The sequence below is a fragment of the Xiphophorus maculatus genome, chromosome 19, assembly GCF_002775205.1.
Source record: "Xiphophorus maculatus strain JP 163 A chromosome 19, X_maculatus-5.0-male, whole genome shotgun sequence".
In the NCBI taxonomy this organism is placed as follows: Eukaryota; Metazoa; Chordata; class Actinopteri; order Cyprinodontiformes; family Poeciliidae; genus Xiphophorus; species Xiphophorus maculatus.
In genome coordinates, this window is record NC_036461.1 from 663,679 (window position 1) to 680,026 (window position 16,348).

The following is a 16,348-nucleotide window of genomic DNA, read 5'->3' on the forward strand; positions in this document are numbered from 1 at the left end:
TGGAAGGTGAGGCGCTTTTAGCGCGACTCTTCAGGGACGCTGGGATGGAAAACTGCAGTTTCATTACTGACGAGTTTCATGTTTTAACTTCTAATTGGGATTCTACATTCAGAGCTGGTGGTTCTGTGTGGAAACCACAACCAGTGAGGACCGAACTGGAGAAAAGTTCAAAAATTAAATGACTGAAAGACGGATGGATGACTGGTTGGTTGGTTGGATTCAGTTCAGCTACAAAGGAAGTAAACAGTTCTGATGTTTTATTTAACCTTTATTCCTGAAACGTTTCTTGCTGATGGACAGAAAACAAACAGCTGAGAAAAACATCGACAAAATAAGATAAAACATGAAACAGCTCAGGTCCTGACAGCCAATCAGAGAACGGCAGAACAGAATGTGAAGCTTTTCATCTCAGCAGCTTTGCTGATTTATCGTCTATAAACTTTAAATGTTTGGCTCACAGTTGAGCCGGAGTTTAATAACTCGTCATAATTTAAATTATTCATGATTATAAAATATTAAAAAGCTCCAGTTGTCTCCCAACTTCAGCACATTTAAAATAAATATCAGCTTAAATCCAAGTTAACATCAGACCGAATTCTGGTTCCTGGAGACGAAGGAAGCTACCAACTTCAGTCAGAACCAGCCGTCTGAATACTGGACCAGAACCCGGTCCGACCCGGTTAGACCCGGTTTGACCTGGCGGGGTCAGAAGCTCATGAGCACGTCCCTCTCCTGCACGCTGGTGTAGAACGGCTTCCCGAACACGAAGGAGTGAAGCCCTGCCCTCAGCTTCTCGGCCATCGCCATGACGATGTTCAGGTCCCCCTCGGCCTTCAGGTCCAGGTCCGCCTTCAGGTTCCGGAGGGCCCGGAACGGCTTCTTCCCTTTCTGCCTGTGAACAGAGGTCAGCTCGGTTTGATCAGCTTAATACATATTCAATAACTAAAGATCAATAATTTCTACTGGTAACAGATTCATGTTTGTTTCTGATCAGTTTGTCCTGATTTAAAACCAAAAGGTTTTTATTTACAACTTCTGGTGCTGGGGAACAAATCTGGATCGGGCCGCAAAAACATCAGCCTAAGGGCCACAAATGGCCCACGAGCCGCACTACGGACCCCCGGTCAGAGGGGATAAACCCCACCAGGGTCGCAGGTCATCGTCCTGCCAGGTTTCAGACGTGTCCGCAGCATGACGCTGCCCCCGCCGTGCGGCCTCTTACGTCTCGTCCTCGATGTACTTGAGCAGCGTGAGCGCCTTGCGGTGCAGCAGCAGCAGGAACTGGGCCAGGTAGGAGCTCCTGAGGGCCAGGCCGGGCTTCAGCAGGAACACCTGGAGGAAAGAGGCAGCAGCCTCAATTATTCAGTTCAACACATCAAACTGTTTCTGTTCGTTTGGCAGCAGCTTCTGCTTCCTGCCCTTCACAACAGGTCAGGCCGGTGTTGCCATGGCAATTAGAACAGGCACCAGCCCCAACCTGTCCAGTTTTCCCAGTTTTAACTGGTTGATCTTGGTCAATCAGAAAAGCTCTGAGGCCCCTGGATGTTTTTCCTGTCTGGTTTCTCCCAGTGGATTATCAGCCTGGCAGCCACCAGTCTAGGCACTACTTTATGTATTTCAAGTTTTTTTTCTTGTTTTAAGACTTTATAGTTGGTGTCTAGGTATTATTAATAATATCTTCCAATAACACATAATTACCTGGTGGTGTTTTACAATTTCCTCCCAACTTTAAGTATTTTTTTAACTTCAAAACACAGCAGGCCGCTGGATGACTAAGCTAGCTAACTACCACTTAGCTAACTACCACTTAGCTAACTACCACTTAGCTAACTACTACATAGCTAGCCACATAGCTTAGGTCACCCCCGGGCTAGCTAATTACCACTTAGCTAACTACCAGTTAGCCAACTACCACCTAGTTAACTCCCACTTAGCTAACTACCAGGTTAATTGGTTTTCTGGAGTCAACATGGTTTCTGACACCTGCAGATTAAAACTATTTTTTATCAACTATAGTTAATTTCAATCATTTAATAATAATATATGGGGCGTGCCGTGGTGGCGTAGCGGATAGCGTGACCCACATTTGGAGGCCTTGAGTCCTCGACGCGGCCGTCGCGGGTTCGATTCCCAGACCCGGCGACAGTTGCCGCATGTCTTCCCCCGTTTCCTGTCAGCCTGCTGTCATTTAAGGGACACTAGAGCCGACAAAAGACCCCCTGGAGGGGAGAAAAAAACAATAATAATATACTGCATGTCACAATAGACATGTGATTATGTCTATTGTGACAGTGGAGCAGTTGGTAGCACTGTTGCCTTGCAGCAAGAAGGTCCTGGGTTCGATTCCCGGCCTGGGGTCTTTCTGCATGGAGTTAGCATGTTCCCCCTGTGCATGGTGGGTTCTTCCTCCCACAGTCCAAAAGCATGACTGTCAGGTTAATTGGTCTCTCTAAATTCTCCCTAGGTGTGAGTGTGGTTGTTTGTCCTGTGTGTCTCTGTGTTGCCCTGGCGATGGACTGGTGACCTGACCAGGTGACCCCGCCTCTCACCTGTTGACAGCTGGAGACCAGCACCCCAATGACTCCAATGGGATAAGGCAGGAAGAACATGGACGGATGTGATCAGAATCAATAGATAATATTTAGTGAACTCTGATCCAGAACCGCACAGCATTCTGGGTGATGTAGGCAGAGGAAAGAACTGCTCAACCTCTCAGCCAAGCCAGGTTGGTGGAATCAGCCAACTAACTCACTCTTTGGTTACCAAGGAACAGCCTGGTTTGTGGTTACCTAGCAACAGCCTGCTGAGTAACTTGCAGCAGCAGTTTCATGTTTCATAACTCCCTCAATAAAAACGTCTCACCTCGTCTATGAAGGATCTGACCAACGTGTCGGTATGCAAGACATCCTGGAAGATGTTCCTGGGAAATGAAGGACGAACATCTCATTGGTTACCTATCAAATAAACACCCGGGGGCGGGGCTTACAGATTGGGGTGGGATTTAAGAGTTTGGGGTGGGGCTTAGGGAGAGCTTACAGGTCCGGGGTGAAGGTTTCGTCTGTGTGGATCACGGTTTCCGGCGGGATGTCGTCCTCGCTGTCGGTCTTCCACAGCGTGTTGAGCTCAGAGCGCATGTAGCGCCGCTGGTTGAAGGTGTGTTCGTGGCACGGCGGCATCTGCTTCACGGTGTTGATGTCCACGTCGATGTGCGTGGTCGGGTACGGCGCGTACAGCACCTGGCGGAACGGCAGCACGAAGCTGCCGGTGGAATCCTGGAAGCAGACAGCGGCAGCGTCAGACAGCGGGTCAAAGCGGGCCTGCAGAACCACGCGGCGCCGGCAGATACCTTCAGGAGTCCCTGGACGAACAGACCCGTGTCGTACTTGAAGGAGGAGCTGGCCCGGCAGAGGCGGGAACACTTCCTCTCAGCTGGAGTCAGGAACAGGCAGAGCGTCCGGACGATCTGGTGACACATGAGCAGAACCTCAGAAAACTGGAGGAATATCCACTCAGAGGTTTTTAAGTCTCCAGGTCCATCCAGAACCAGTTGGGTCCAGTTTGGCTCGGCTGCTAGGATATGTGGTAGCATCAGCAGAACAGCGTTCCACACCGTTAGCAGAAGCTAACACTGCAGTGCATGGTGCTATAGCATTTCACAAAAGCTAATGCCATAGCGCTATGCTAACATGGTATTTAGTAAAGGCTAGTGCTATTCTAAAATGGTGTTTAGCAGAAGCTAACAGTAAGGTACCACACTATTTAAATTAGATGTGCTGTTAGCGCATTAGCAGGTTAGCAGGGGTGAGCCCGGTGATGCGTTTACACGCGGTTGGTTCCAGTAAACTCACCTTGTTTACTTTCTCTGGGTTGCTTCCGACCACGATGGAGCAGCCGCACGTCTGCAGATGGGAGCTGATGGCTCTGGAAGACAGATGCTTGGAAATTAGAGCCAGTTAGTATCCAAGTAGCTCTGCTAATCAAATGAGCCATTCTACAGTGCTAACTGCAGTCAGTGAGTCTGGGGATCTGGATGTGTGGAGCAGATGAACAAGTCATCTCAGGCTGGTTTTCTATGGTCACATATTTGGTCTTGTCCTGCTGTTAATCCCAGTCTGGAGCTAAAAGACACTTTGAAATGACTTTTTAAATCATCACAGAAGGCCAAGCCCACAAATCCTCTCAGCTGTGCCCATTTAAGGCTCTAAAGCTGGGCTCCTGCTCACTGGCGGGCGATTCCTCCGTCTCGGTTTCTCTGGGGAGAAGCTGAGCTGGGAGAGCGCCATCACTCATCATCAGGTGGCTGACAGGTGTTAAACGACCATTGTTTGTCATCTGTCTCCATTAGGCTTACTTGTGGAGGAAGCCCTCATGGCAGCTGTCCCCGATGTCGTCATCATTTAGCACGGTGTCTCTGATCTGCTCCACAGGAAACAAACCGTCCAGATCAGAGAAAACCTGATTTAAATGCTAGAAAATAAAACCAAGCACCAGATCTCAGCTTACGTCTATTTCTTCAGGCACGCAGTGAGACTTCATGGAGGCCAGCAGCTCCATGATGGGGGCGATCTCCAGGCTCAGCACTGAGATGATGTTGTAGCCCTGAAAGTTACAGGGAGCAAGAAACCATGAGCTTCACACAGCAACCCGGTTCTGATCAGGTTCTGACCAGGTTTATGGACAATGGAGAAAAACTTAACATCGACTCAGAGACGAAAAACACGGTACTGAGCGGAAGCTAACGCAAAGCAACACAGTGTTTACTGCCAGCTAATGCTAAAGCGCTAAAGCAACACAGTGTTTACAGACAGCTAACGCTAAAGCGCTAAAGCAACACAGTGTTTACAGACAGCTAACGCTAAAGCGCTAAAGCAACACAGTGTTCACAGACAGCTAACGCTAAAGCGCTAAAGCAACACAGTGTTCACAGACAGCTAACGCTAAAGCACTAAAGCAACACAGTGTTCACAGACAGCTAACGCTAAAGCACTAAAGCAACACAGTGTTCACAGACAGCTAACGCTAAAGCGCTAAAGCAACACAGTGTTTACAGACAGCTAATGCTAAAGCGCTAAAGCAACACAGTGTTTACAGACAGCTAATGCTAAAGCGCTAAAGCAACACAGTGTTTACTGCCAGCTAATGCTAAAGCGCTAAAGTAACACAGTGTTTACAGACAGCTAACGCTAAAGCAGTAAAGCAACACAGTGTTTACAGACAGCTAACGCGCTAAAGCAACACAGTGTTTACAGACAGCTAATGCTAAAGCGCTAAAGCAACACAGTGTTTACAGACAACTAATGCTAAAGCAACACGGTGTTTACAGACAGCTAACGCTAAAGCGCTAAAGCAACACAGTGTTTACAGACAGCTAATGCTAAAGCGCTAAAGCAACACAGTGTTTACAGACAGCTAACGCTAAAGCACTAAAGCAACACAGTGTTTACTGCCAGCTAATGCTAAAGCGCTAAAGCAACACAGTGTTTACAGACAGCTAACGCTAAAGCACTAAAGCAACACAGTGTTTACAGACAGCTAACGCTAAAGCACTAAAGCAACACAGTGTTCACAGACAGCTAATGCTAAAGCGCTAAAGCAACACAGTGTTTACAGACAGCTAATGCTAAAGCGCTAAAGCAACACAGTGTTTACAGACAACTAATGCTAAAGCGCTAGAGTAACACAGTGTTTACAGACAGCTAATGCTAAAGCGCTAAAGCAACACAGTGTTTACAGACAGCTAACGCTAAAGCTAAAGCGCTAATGCAACACAGTGTTTACAGACAACTAATGCTAAAGCGCTAAAGCAACACAGTGTTTACAGACAGCTAACGCTAAAGCTAAAGCGCTAATGCAACACAGTGTTTACAGACAACTAACGCTAAAGTTCTCCCCAAACCTTCTGCATCCAGATGCGTCCTTTGCGGATGCCGTGTGTGAGCCGCTCCACGCAGGCGGCGTGCAGCGGCAGGTAGAAGGCCAGCTCGGTCTGCGGCAGGATGACGGACAGGGCGCACGTGTTCTTGTCGCCCTTCAGCTCGCCGTCGAAGATCAGAGACACGATGATGACACCTTTCTCTGCCAAGACGAAGAACTTGACGTCCACGGCGCCGCACTCGGCGTTGCGCAGGATCTCTCCGTTCAGCGTGTGGTTGGCCAGGAAGGTGACCTCGCCGTCGCTCAGCGACATCGGCTGCTCGCCGCGCGGCGACCACATGTGGCGCACGCGAGGCCCCAGGATGTTGTCCCAGTAGGCGAAGGTGGCGGCCAGCAGGGGGCACTCTCCCTCCACCGCTACCTCTGTCTTTGCTACGGCCGGGGACTGGGGGGGACAGCCGGAGGACATTTGACCGGAGACGTCTCCCTCTAATTTAGCTACAGCCTTAACAGAAAATGAAGATTATAAAATCAGTTGGACTCAGAAGACATGTCCACATGACCAAACGTCTCCGTCCTCTGGGACAGGTGTCAGAGTTCAGACTTCAACATGGATGGACATAAAGATGGACAAACTGATGTGTACTCATGTATCAGATCTGTCCATATTTGTCCCAACCAGTAAAATCTTTGCCTCCAGACGGAAGTCCTGCAGAAGGAGGAGACGCTCAGAATGTTGGACAGACGATGTGGGAGGAGTCAAGGAGGCGGAGCTTCATGGAGGTGTTGGTGACGTCAGAGGAAGGTCTGGGATGGGGACAGAAATGAAAGCAGCAGGGGGGGAAGTGAAAGTGAGCAGAGAGAACTCCCTGCAGTCAGCTGAGCCGGAACCAGAGACCATAAAGAAAAGCAGAACTTCCCGGTTCTGCTGCTGATTCAGCAGACGGAGTCTTTTCTACACAGTTCGGTTCCTGTGCTGACATAATCTGCATCATCCCGACAGATTAAAATCACAGATTATAGATGGAAACTATGAGTCCGCTGAGGCGGAACATTTTGGATTTAATCCTTTAAATTAGCTTTAATTTAAATGGATCCTAAACACGTGACCTGCGTACTGATGAGCGTAAAAACGGTCAAAATGAGAGTTAAAGCAACAAGCCAACAGGAAGCGGATCACATGGTTCTGACTCACCTTTCCTGTCCTTTCCGAACCGAACCGCCGAACTGCAGCTGGGTCCTGCCCCTCCTGATAACCTCCAGTTTAACGGTGGCTAGCTGCCTGCTGGTTTGTTGTGCTGTTTTCACTTTTCCTCGTACGTCACATGACGTCAGCGTCCAGGCGGCGCAGCGGCCTCTGCTGGTCGAGGCAACGCGGTGCACCGGGAATCATGATGATGTCACTTTTAGAATCAGTTCCCGGACCATAAATAACTAAAAATCTAAATAAATGGGTTTAACTGCCACAGAACTGGACGGGTTCGCCTTTAGGTTTCATCTCCTGATGGTGCAGTTCAGTTTAAAAGCATGTATGCTGTTAGTGACGGTACGTCAGGTTTACCGACGCACCAGAAACATGAACAAAAGGTTCCAACAGGTTTATCTGTGCTACCCGTAAATCCGTCCTTCTGGGAAGCAGCGGGGTGAACTGACCTGTTTACACAGCCTTTCAGTGTCGGCTTCATGTTTTCTCCAGTTCGGATAAAAGCTGCTCTATAACAGCAGGCAGGAGGAAACAAACGTTGATCATGTGACAAGTGGGTGGTGTTAAGGAAAAATGATTATTTTAGTACTTAATACAGTTAATCTTACGCAGGTGTAAAAAGGGTATGTTTGATACTCTTGTTTTGAACCGGACAGACAGGGGTCAGAATGCAGATCACTAAATGGGGCCTCTTGCTGCCCGGCCAGAACACAGAGCCATAAATTAGCAGTCCTGCAGGCAGTTGGGGGGAGACCTGCCGGAGGCCAGCATCTGCGATGGTGTAAAACTAATGCAAAATAGAAGATTGAAACCCCTAACAGTTAATTTCTAAGTATTAATACCATGTCTCCTCCTTGGGCTGCCACCTTATCGTGGTGGAGGGGTTTGAGGGCCCCAATGATCCCAGGAGCTATGCTGTCTGGGGCTTCATGCCCCTGGTAGGGTCACCCAAGGCAGACAGGTCCTAGGCGAGGGACCAGACAAAGCACAGCCCGAAGACCCCAATGACGAAGGAAAACCTTGGACTTGGTGTTCCCTCGCCCGGACGCGGGTCACCGGGGCCCCACTCTGGAGCCAGGCCTGGAGGGGGGGCACGATGGCGAACGTCTGGTGGCCGGGCTTTTACCCATGGAGCCCGGCCGGGCTCAGCCCGAAGAGGAAACATGGGCCCCCCCTCCCATGGGCCCACCACCCGTGGGAGGGGCCAAAGGGGTCGGGTGCACTGTGTGATGGGTGGCGGCCAAGGGAGGGGACCCTGGCGGTCCGATCCTCGGCTGCAGAAACTGGCTCTTGGGACGTGGAATGTCACCTCTCTGGTGGGGAAGGAGCCGGAGCTAGTGTGTGAGGTTGAGAGGTTCCGGCTAGAAATAGTCGGTCTCACCTCGACGCATGGCTCTGGTTCTGGAACCAGCCTCCTTGAGAGGGGCTGGATATACTTCCACTCTGGAGTTGCCCAGGGTGAGAGACGTCGGGCAGGAGTGGGCATACTTGTTGCTCCCCATCTCGGCGCCTGTACGTTGGGGTTTACCCCGGTGAACGAGAGGGTAGCATCCCTCCGCCTACGGGTGGGGGGACGGGTTCTGACTGTCGTTTGTGCTTACGGACCGAACGACAGTTCAGATTACCCACCCTTTTTGGAGTCCTTAGAGGGGGTACTGGAGAGTGCTCCTCCTGGGGACTCCCTTGTTCTGCTGGGGGACTTCAACGCTCACGTGGGCGATGACAGTGAGACCTGGAGGGGCGTGGTTGGGAGGAACGGCCCGCCCGACCTGAACTCGAGTGGTGTTCTGTTGCTGGACTTCTGTGCTCGCCATGGATTGTCCATAACGAACACCATGTTCAAGCATATGGGTGTCCATATGTGCACTTGGCACCAGGACACCCTAGGCCACAGTTCGATGATCGACTTTGTCATCGTTTCATCGGATCTGCGGCCGTATGTCTTGGACACTCGGGTGAAGAGAGGTGCGGAGCTGTCCACTGACCACTACCTGGTGGTGAGTTGGCTCCGGTGGTGGGGGAGGAAGCCGGTCAGACCTGGCGGCCCAAACGTGTTGTGAGGGTCTGCTGGGAACGCCTGGCGGAATCCCCTGTGAGACGGAGCTTTAACTCCCATCTCCGACAAAACTTCGAACACGTCCCGGGGGAGGTGGGGGACATGGAGTCTGAGTGGACCGTGTTCCGTGCCTCCATTGTCGAGGCGGCCGATCGGAGCTGTGGCCGCAAGGTTGTCGGTGCCTGTCGCGGCGGCAACCCTCGAACCCGTTGGTGGACACCTTCGGTGAGGGATGCCGTCAGGCTGAAGAAGGAGTCCTATCGGGCCTCCGGAAGCAGCTGATGGGTACCGGCGGGCGAAGCGGCATGCGGCTCGGGCGGTTGCTGAGGCAAAAACTCGGGCGTGGGAGGAGTTTGGAGAGGCCATGGAGAAAGACTTCCGCACGGCTTCGAGGCGATTCTGGTCCACCATCCGGCGTCTCAGGGGGGGAAGCAGCACAGCACCAACACTGTTTATAGTGGGGATGGTGTGCTGCTGACCTCTACTCGGGACGTTGTGGGCCGGTGGGCAGAATACTTCGAAGACCTCCTCAATCCCACCAACATGCCTTCCACTGAGGAAGCGGAGCCTGGGGACTCTGGGTTGGGCTCTCCACTCTCTGGGGACGAGGTCGCCGAGGTGGTTAAAAAGCTCCTCGGTGGCAGGGCTCCGGGGGTGGATGAGATCCGCCCGGAGTTCCTTAAGGCTCTGGATGTTGTAGGGTTGTGTTGGTTGACGCGACTCTGCAATATCGCATGGACATTGGGGGCAGTTCCCCTGGATTGGCAGACTGGGGTGGTGGTCCCCCTGTTCAAAAAGGGGGACCGGAGGGTGTGCTCCAATTATAGAGGGGTCACACTCTTAAGCCTCCCTGGCAAGGTCTATTCGGGGGTCCTGGAGAGGAGGGTCCGTCGGATAGTCGAACCTCGGATTCAGGAAGAGCAGTGAGGTTTTCGTCCTGGTTGTGGAACACTGGACCAGCTCTACACCCTCAGCAGGGTCCTGGAGGGTGCATGGGAGTTCGCCCAACCAGTCTACATGTGTTTTGTGGACTTGGAGAAGGTGTTCGACCGTGTCCCTCGGGGAGCCCTGTGGGGGGTTCTCCGGGAGTATGGGGTACCGGGCCCTTTGATACGGGCTGTCAGGTCCCTGTATGACCGGTGTCAGAGTCTGGTCCGCATTGCCGGCAGTAAGTCGGGCTCGTTTCCGGTGAGAGTTGGACTCCGCCAGGGCTGCCCTTTGTCACCGATTCTGTTCATTACTTTCATGGACAGAATTTCTAGGCGCAGCCAAGGTGTTGAGGGCATCCAATTTGGTGGCCTTAGGATCTCATCTCTGCTTTTTGCAGACGATGTGGTCCTACTGGCCTCATCAGGTCGTGATCTGCAGCTCTCGCTGGAGCGGTTCGCAGCCGAGTGTGAAGCGGCCGGGATGGGGATCAGTGCCTCCAAATCCGAGGCCATGGTCTTGAGCCGGAAAAGGGTAGAGTGCCTTCTCCGGGTCAGGGGGGGTGTCCTGCCCCAAGTGGAGGAGTTTAAGTATCTCGGGATCTTGTTCACGAATGGGGGAAGAAGGGAGCGGGAGATCGACAGGCGGATTGGCGCAGCGTCTGCCGTCAAGCGGGCGCTGTACCGGTCCGTCGTGGTGAAGAAAGAGCTGAGCCAAAAAACGAAGCTCTCGATTTACCGGTCGATCTACGTTCCCACCCTCATCTATGGTCATGAGCTTTGGGTCATGACCGAAAGAACGAGATCGCGGATACAAGCGGCCGAAATGGGTTTTCTCCGTAGGGTGGCTGGGCTCTCCCTTAGAGATAGGGTGAGAAGCTCAGTCATCCGGGAGGGACTCAGAGTAGAGCCGCTGCTCCTTCACATCGAGAGGAACCAGTTGAGGTGGCTCGGGCATCTGGTCAGGATGCCTCCTGGACGCCTCCCTGGTGAGGTGTTCCGGGCACGTCCCACCGGGAGGAGGCCCCGGGGAAGACCCAGGACACGCTGGAGGGACTATGTCTCTCGGCTTGCCTGGGAACGCCTCGGGATTCCCCCGGAAGAGCTGGAAGAAGTGGCCGGGGAGAGGGAAGTCTGGGCCTCCCTTCTGAAGCTGCTACCCCCGCGACCCGACCTCGGATAAGCGGAAGAAGATGGATGGATGGATGGATGGATAATACCATGTTTTTACTGAAGATTGTATTATCTCATTTTAAAACTACTAAATGATGAATGTATTTGAAAACTGTATTATCTGTGACCATATTAGAAACAAATGGAAATTGTTTGAATGAAAATGTTTTGTTTACTATTAGAAAATGGTTCAGGAATTATACTTTATTTTGTCCTGTGGATTTTATGTATTATTTTGGCAGAACTCAATCTTTTGGGGGGGGGGCTGACTGTGGAAAAGCAAAAACTGGGGTTTGCAAAGATAACATTTCTTGAAAATTACCAGATGCAAGTCTCTTTGAGAACGTTAGGAGAGATAATGGAAGAGACGTCAGATTCCGAGGGTGTCTGCGAAATCTTATCTTAGGACTTTCGGCGCCGGGGACATTCGTACCTGGCACGGTCCAAGATTAAGTGGTCCGCCCTTGTCTCTCGACAGAAACCAGACGCCTTTGGAACTTCGCTGTAAATTAGGAGACTTCTCAAGTTTCTCTGAGTCCCTACGGGAGTTTCTAATTGGTCGAAGAACGGAACGCCTTGATTGAATATATTATATAGAAGAAACACCCACTCAGTATAAAAATTCATGTCAGCGCTAAAAATTCAGAAAGCTACCACTGTTTTGCTTTTTGGCATAAGCTCTCTCCAAAGACACGTCTTTGCCGTTTTTCTTTGTGTTTCGTTTTCTATTTTTCCTGTTACAGGGTATGAATATATATCTCTGTACCTCTGCAGCTTTGTTAATTGATTCATGCGTTGCTTTGTATGGGATTAAACTCTGTGATCTGTGAAGTCAACGCGCAGTGTCGTGGTTTCACTTTCTCCAGCCGCAGCATCGCCCGCTAAGGATCCCGGGACTTTAAGGGAGAAAGAGCCATTAAATTAATCTTCCTTAATAGTGGAGACTGCTGTCCTCTCACCTGTCTACCCGCCGCTTCCTGTCTACCCGCCGTTTCCTGTCTACCCGCCGTTTCCTGTCTACCCGCCGCTTCCTGTCTACCCGCCGCTTCCTGTCTACCCGCCGTTTCCTGTCTACCCGCCGCTTCCTGTCTACCTGCCGCTGGCTTTAGGCTCATCAGTGATTGTGAGTCTGGATTTCTCAGATTATGTAACACGATGACACCTATTAGGGTTAAGGGTTAGGGGTTAAAGGCTAAGGGTTAGGGTAACTCTCGGCCCGGCTGCTCACCTGGTTCTGCTCCAGTTGTTGCGGTAATCTCACCTGGTGTCTGAGCCCAGGTTGTCTGTCCTCATCAGCTCATCTTCTTCCTTCAGTAGCAGGATCTCACCAGAACCCAGAAACGGGTCGGCTGCTGCGTTCGGGTCGTCAGTCCTCCGGGTCCGGTCCTTCCCTCCTGGTGCACAGCGCTTCTCCCAGCAGGACGGTTAGATCAGCCACAGCAGATCGATCAGCAGATGATCGATCCTCTGGTTTACCCAGCGGCCGTTATTATTGACCCAACCTGAGTTTGGACCAACAGGTAACAGCAGGACGAGTTCTGGAAGTCTCGGTTAAAACTCAAGACATTTCCTGATTCAGCCACGAAGATGTTGGAAGATGGAAATGTTTCTGATAATGTCAGATCAAACCCAGACAGGATGAGGTTCTGGAAGAAAAACGTGACCAGTGACTGTCAGGAAACAGAAACGGGTCGGTCAGTACCGACCCGCAGAATGCTCTCTCACATCCTGCTGATTTATTCTGCACTTTCAGGCCGTCTGACAGAAACTGATGAACGTCGTTGTTCTTATTAGCTTCCGATACCTTCACAGGGAGAGCAAACAGGTAAAAGGTTTGTGAGGATTTTACACACTGTGACGTTTTTGTGATATTTCATAAGCAGAATCTGAGTCTGTGACCACAGGCTCCCCTCCAGTCAGAGCAAAATCACATTCAGCTCACATAACAACATCCACACCACATTTCCTCTCATATCTCCTGATTCCTGCTCCATCCCCTGCAGCCGCCTGCAGCCCCAGACCAACCGAGAGCTTCATCGCCACTCCGCAGCCCAACCAGCCAGGCGATAAATGGGCCGACGCCAAAACAAAACCAGACCAACTTTCCAAGGTCAGTGGGCATCGCAGCGTTCAGCCTCCGGCCGCGCTGCTGATGTGGTTTCACTCTAAGAGCCGCTGTCCTTCACTGCAAACAGCACTTTATGTTTTCACAGCCAGACTCTTCTCACTCCCCGTTTGGACACAAATCTGAGGCTTTCCTCTCCAACCCACTGCTATAAATACCGTACACACTCTGCTCTGAAGAAAACTCTCTGAGGTCAGGCAGACTGAAGGATTTCTTCTTCAGTGTTCAGAGTTTCTCCACTTCCTTACTCCTTTCCGTCTCTTCAGACAAGTAATCACGCTGTAAGCTAAAACACGGCATGCTTCGTGCTGCTGCCCTTCATGGTGCTCCCACAACGTTTTGGTGTCAGTCTGGAGTTTGATCCCTTCTTAGATTCATAAGAAATCTTTCAGAGGAACCTGGAAGTGATTTTCTGGCAGCAGTGTAATGTTTGATGAGCAGGTCAATGCTATAATCTAAGCTAGCTCTCCACCAGCCCAGTCCAGTCCACTTCATCCCGACTCCAACCCACCTGTCTAGTCAAAGTCCGGTTCAGTTGGTGAGGTGTGAACGCTAACCGACCTCTGACCTCTGGTCCTAAAGACCTCGGTCTGGGTTTGGTTTGAATGCGAATGGTAAGCCGACCGGTTAACTGCTGTTAGCAATTCAAGCTAACTATAAAGTTTTCACTGAATTTCCAATCCAACATGGCCGCTTCATGTTCAGGTCAGTTCAGTTACTTTAACTATGGAAGATTTTAGAACTGGAGTAAAACTCAGCAGGTTATTGCTGGTTTTGGAGAAACCTGCGACTTTCCCTCTTCAGATTCTGACGTTTACACATTTTTCTGTTCATCTTTTTAAATTTAAACTTGATGACAAATAATCTCAATTTATTTGATCTCCCTGACCCCTGACCTTTTCGTAGTTTAGCTCACTTTATCGAGCTTAAATTAGCTAATTTTATCTTTGTTCAGTTTAGCTTAGCTCATTTATTAGCATATGGCTTAGCCTTAATGCCTGAATGTTTTTTTATCTGAGTTTATCTGAAATTAACTCATTTTATCTTTGCTTAATCCTTAGTTTAGCATAGCTTAGCTTTCCAAGGTTTATCATATTCCAGATTATCTTAGTTTAGCTGAAATTAGCCCAGATTATAATATTTTAGCTTATATATGCTATATATATAGCATATCGTAGGTTAGCCTTCTGAGGTTTGTTGTATTTCAGTTTAATTTATCTCTCCTTAACTTGGCTTAGCTTGGCTAACACTTTAGCATATTTAAGCTTAGCATTGCTAGGTATATTGTATTTACCATAGCTTTTTTTTTGCTTAATTTAGCTTAGCTTATACCTTAATGTATCATCGTTTAGTTTTCCAAAGTTTATTGTGTTTCAGTTTAACTTAAATTAGCTCATATTATCGTCACTTGGATTACCATCATAAACTCATGGTGTCTCAGTGTAGGTGAACTAATTTTATTTTGCAGTTTATATTTATTTTATAGCATAGCTCAGCTGATCAGGAGAAATGTTGTAATATCTTCATGTTTTCATTGTTTACAGCTTTATTTCCATTTAATCCGGAGTAAAGATCCAGAAAGGAGAAACACCTCCTGACTGGATTTATTTTCTCTGCCTGCCAAACTCTTCCTCAGTCATTTTCAGCCTCATCATTTATTTCATAAAGTGACAGAAGCTCCCAGTCGCTGCCACACGGCGGTTATTTTAAACTGCTGTGTTTCTATTTCCATTTGATCCATGATCCGTCTAACGCTGCGTGCGTCTTCACCTCTGGAAACGAGTGGGAGGCGATTCTGCCTCTGAGGCTGTTTCACCTTTCAGCCCAATTTATGGAGAGAAGAACGGAAACGTTAAAATGGCAGCAAAGATTCACATCATGAAACGTTTCACAGCTTTCAGCAGCTGATCAGGAACGGACTCCACAGACATGATAACGATGAACACTGAACGCTGACTAACATCAGACTTTGTTAAAATACATTTACTATAATATAAATGCTGTATCTTCATTTCTCAGGATTTAACAGAAACTTTTTAGGTTTTTAGAGAGAAAATTTACTGATTTGTTTTGATCAGATTTTTTTTACCATCATGACTTTGGATATTATTTATAAACTCTGAAGCTTCGGGGCTTTTGGGTAAACATGGATCGTTTTAGACCTGATGTTTCTGCTGTAAACCAGCACCAGGGTTCAGACACGGCGGTGGCAGTGTGATGGTCTGGGTTGCATTCCTGCATCAGAACCAGGATGACTTGTTGTCAGAACCACAAATCCAGAAGATTCTGGAGGAAACCGTCAGTTTGTGGCTCAAATGCTGCAGATTGTGACCCGATGGAACCGAATCTAAGCGTGTATATTTGTTGAATGTACACAAGGACCTGGTTTGGCAAATGGATCATCAAACATTTCCTCCCTATAAGAGGCTTCCTGTGCAGGAGGAATCGGACACGGAGCCCGAGGGCCCGATGGGGGATGACGAAACATCCTACATTTATTCTGGAGATGCTGGCTTGCACAAAAAGTATGGACTTTAACGTTGCCTTGGTTATATGAAGATTTATCTTATGAAATGATTGTTAATGGATTAATGAAAGATGACTGGGAGAAAAATGACTTTCTCTGGCGGATAGTTAATTGCATAAAAGATGCTATTTGGAGAGCAAGAAACATTTTAACATTTAAAAACATGAAGTTGTTGAAACAACGGTAAGAAAAAGTTGGCAATTTAGTTATAGATTATATTTTGAAGAACCCATTAGGTATAAAAATAAAGATAAAATACTAATATGGAAAATCCACAGTCATCTTTCAAATAATTGAAAATGATTGATGTGTTGACATAAGGAAAAATATATTTTTCTTTTGCCTTCTTGTGTATTTTGTAACATGAGAAAATTTTTTACTTTTGTTACAAAAATTGTTTGTCTTTGGATTTATTTGTAAAGACTGAATAAAAACTGAAAAAGTGAAAGTGGACTTTCTGCAG

The 16,348-nt window shown here is 48.9% G+C and overlaps 1 protein-coding gene across 1 annotated transcript; it reads right to left on the reverse strand.

Moving 5' to 3' along the window:
* Nucleotides 1–250: 250 nt before the first annotated feature.
* c19h9orf72 (chromosome 19 C9orf72 homolog) lies at nucleotides 251–7,575 on the reverse strand. Its single transcript, XM_023353290.1, has 10 exons — nucleotides 7,070–7,575; nucleotides 5,897–6,379; nucleotides 4,504–4,599; nucleotides 4,352–4,416; nucleotides 3,849–3,921; nucleotides 3,347–3,463; nucleotides 3,037–3,272; nucleotides 2,863–2,920; nucleotides 1,223–1,332; nucleotides 251–892 (listed from the first exon to the last, which is right to left on the reverse strand). Exons 2-10 carry the CDS (start codon nucleotides 6,341–6,343, stop codon nucleotides 706–708), a joined length of 1,389 nt encoding a protein of 462 aa, XP_023209058.1. The 5' UTR covers nucleotides 6,344–6,379; nucleotides 7,070–7,575; the 3' UTR covers nucleotides 251–705.
* Between the last annotated feature and the right edge of the window lie 8,773 nt (nucleotides 7,576–16,348).